The 3,734-nt window shown below is 27.5% G+C and overlaps 1 protein-coding gene across 1 annotated transcript in view; it reads right to left on the bottom strand.

Moving 5' to 3' along the window:
• LOC119682072 (sodium-coupled monocarboxylate transporter 1-like) overlaps nucleotides 1-3,486 on the bottom strand; it is a 136,632-nt gene extending 133,146 nt beyond the window's left edge. Inside the window, exons 1-3 of the mRNA XM_038095419.1 lie at nucleotides 3,195-3,486; nucleotides 2,923-3,082; nucleotides 2,743-2,860 (exon numbers count right to left, since the gene is read on the bottom strand). Coding sequence (XP_037951347.1) covers nucleotides 2,743-2,860; nucleotides 2,923-3,082; nucleotides 3,195-3,415 — 499 coding nt within the window. The 5' untranslated portion in view covers nucleotides 3,416-3,486. The remainder of the gene's footprint in view (nucleotides 1-2,742; nucleotides 2,861-2,922; nucleotides 3,083-3,194) is intronic.
• Between the last annotated feature and the right edge of the window lie 248 nt (nucleotides 3,487-3,734).

Raw genomic sequence — 3,734 nt, 5'->3', positions numbered from 1 at the left:
ACGGCTAATACAAGTATATTTCTTCTAAAATATCTGAAGTACCTGATTGCAATAAATTACTCTAATCATATTCTATGGTAAACCCGATAACAGCTGTATTAACAAATTAATATTTTCAACAGAATAGCAAAAAAATCTTCGTAAACCGAGAGAAGTATTCAGCGATGTTTTTGCAATCAAAGATGTTAATAACGGATGATTATCCATCACATGCGCACTTCACTGAGTTAAAACCTCCTTATGTTTAGCGTACGATAAAGCAATAGTTGACCTTCAGAAGTTGAAGACCCTCAACGTTGTCCACATAAATTAAACGCTTAACACTGCCTGGGTTTTATTGAAATGCATTTGCTTAACTACATTTTTGTCATTTCATTACTTCCACTTCTTCCTTATTTAGATTTTTGATATACATTATTAGATATTTTATTTTTGATCCTGTTTGAATATAGTATTTTGCTCTAGCCATTAAAAATGATTAGATTTTGTTTTTTGATTCAGTGTATTAAAACTACAAAATGGATTATGTTATAATTACTGTTAAGAAATAGAAATAATTTGTATCGTTTATCAAACAATTCATCGAATTAATAATTATATGACACTTAATTATAATAAGTACTAATGGTATATATACCCATAATAATGGCAATGTAACTAACGAGCACTGAAACCCCTACTTTGGTCACTGGCAATAATAAAATACACTATAATTAAAATCATGTGTTATAATTAATTAAATGAATAATTTCCTACATTTATTTCTTTTATAATAATTGTTAGAGTTATCTATCATCTGACAATTATTAATAAATTATAACAAATATAGAAACTAAAAATCTTGATATAATCTTGGTAGAATGCAACATATTTATGGGATTAATATTCATATTAATAATTAAGTTAATAATATTATATAAAGCTAGCTTATGTACCTTAATGTACTCGTAATATTATATAAAGAAGATTAACATGTCATATGTACTGTATTATATATTGAAGCAACATGCGTTGATATCAGATAAAATTTAAAATTGTATATCTATATTATTCATAAAATAACTCACGGCCCACTAGTATATAATCAAATGAAATCTTTGGTGAAAAATTATGTTCACCAATTGTCTATACAATTATAATTTGTATATGTAGAAGCACTAAAATTTAATGCCAGTGTATTTTTCTTGCTCGTTAAGGATTATTATTCATGTTGTAGAATTTTTTCATGGATAGGTTCTCGAGATATGAGGGTTTGAAATATTTTTTAATTTTTTTCAAATGTAACTTTCATGTTGCACAATATCTCGAATTGCTTACGTCCGATAAGGTACAATAAGATATTAATTTAATCTGTAATAATAGCTTCTAATATTGTTTTCCAATTTTTAATTAAATTAATTAAATTTAACCAATTTTCATCTATCTCTAAAATATATAAATTGAGTTAATATCCAATATTTTTGGTTTATTATTATGTTGAAGCTATTTGAGCCAGTGCACTTGAGTACTTTTACTCTTTCTTAACTCGAGGTATTTTCAAAACCCCTCTTTACTCCTTGACTGGATTATTGTTTATCATTTCATCAGACTAAGCAATAACTGACCTCAGATCTGCATACCTCCCCGAGGAGCCTGTAACCATTTTGAGATTTGATAACGCGGTATTGGTAAGTCTGTCAGTTTTCACAAGTCATTTCAGGGCTCTATCCTTTATGTATTTCTTGATCGGATCAATCTTGAGGTCCCTGAGGATGTCCTCCCAGTTTATTACCATATCTCTCACTCTCACTCTGAACGAAATTTTTTCTTTCTTTTTATATATAAAAATTATTTAATTAATTTCTTTATTTTTATTACCAATTTTTAATTATACATGATTAGCTTAGAATTAATTTTGAGCTTTGTTTTATGTTATTTTATGGGTCCGTTTCTCTAACGAAAAACGACATTATTTCCCAACAATATTTCATCATTAAATCCTTGGTAATCTTGGATTTCACAGTCGATAATAACAGTGTTATTAACGTATCACACGAAAAGTGAAAAAATTCGAGAGATGAAATTTCCGGTATTTATGCATATACATATTTCCCTCATCAATATCTTGTTTCTGTGAATAATTAACCTGATATAATTCCAAGCTTTCTGTTTTTGCATGATGATAGAGTGTTTTTGATGCATATTTTAGGTTAAAAAATCTAATTTACTGCTATATATTTGTCTATGACATTTAAATTACTAAATCATTGGAAAATAATGCTAGAAGTGACTATTGAAGATTTTGATTTAGTATCTTGTTAGATCTGATCGGCGTGATATAGTGAAACATGTGATGCAAATCGTATGTCACCTATGTTAATTGGAACAAAATGCTCGAAGTGACTATTGGTTATTTTAATTTGGTATATTGTTAGATCTGATCGGCGTGATATGGTGAAATATGTGATGCTCCTTGTATGTCTGAAAAAAAATTTTAAAACCTCAAATCTCGAAAACCTGTCCATAGACAGACAAATCCATTTTTAATGCGATTTTCGAAAACCTATCCATAAACAGTTTTTTTTAATGTAGTTTTTCGAAAACCTATCTATAAAAAGTTTTCTTAATGTGATTTTTGAGTTAAGTGAAGCAAAACACATGGGAAAAATACAATGACATTATGTATATGTTGGCTGTACACTAGTGTAATTAATTCTGTGCCAAAGAATAAATGATAAAAATAAATATGTAATCATATTTTACCTTGTGAAAATGCAAGTGCTGGTATAAAAATAAAAACTGGTAACATCAGGAACAACGTAACTATAAAGGCAATGGTTTGAATTTGGCGCGTCTTGCGGTTAAATCTTATTTCCAGATACTGTTTAAATTGAATTATGTGAATTAAATTAATATTGTGATTATATATCTTTTATTACACACCTCATAACAGTTCGATATATTATTATTATAAAAAACTGGTATAACAACATAACACAGGATTGGCACAACTATTAACATTGACATCACGTTAAAACACCAATTTATGCCAAATGAATACATTTCTGAAGGTATCGTCATGATGGATATACCGGAAAGTTGACTGTAAAAAGGTTTTTAATATTTTTAAATTTGTTATTTATTATTTTATGTATTAAAAACAACATTTAGATCAGTGTTGTATGATAATTTTTATACACTTTTTTAGCACAAACCTTGCCACAAGTGAGATAGCAATAGGTATGGTTTTCATGCGTTTCCCACCCATTAGATATTCATCGGTTGTATCAGCACCTTTGGCAAAGAAACCGAAATAAACACCAATGCCAAATGAGATAAATAACATAAACACAAAGACCGTATAATCGGTAGCATTAAATGTGAATTGAGAAATTCCATTATTCACGATTTCAGCGGTTTCATTAAGTAATTCCATTTTTAACTATTTATCTTTCACTATTCAAAGGATTTCAAATTTTTTTTGTTTTAGAATTTTCACTTTTCCTTAATTTTTTTAATTTTTAATCACACATTTTCACGCTAAGCACAATCTGCAAATGAATAATTTTGCAATAAAGATCTGTTTTAAATTTATAAGAAATTTAGATATAATATTCTTTTATCAGCAATGATTTGCTTAAATATATCGCAATCATTTTTAACAAAGTATAATAATTATTGAGGTCTATTAAAAGAGATTTCTTACTTATCTTTATAACAATTATATAAATTGTTTCATTTGTCTATGTATAATA

This window comes from Teleopsis dalmanni, chromosome 2 (genome assembly GCF_002237135.1).
Source record: "Teleopsis dalmanni isolate 2A chromosome 2, ASM223713v2, whole genome shotgun sequence".
Classification (NCBI taxonomy): Eukaryota; Metazoa; Arthropoda; class Insecta; order Diptera; family Diopsidae; genus Teleopsis; species Teleopsis dalmanni.
Note: the sequence above shows the minus strand (reverse complement) of the source record. Positions and strands in the feature narration are given on the sequence as shown.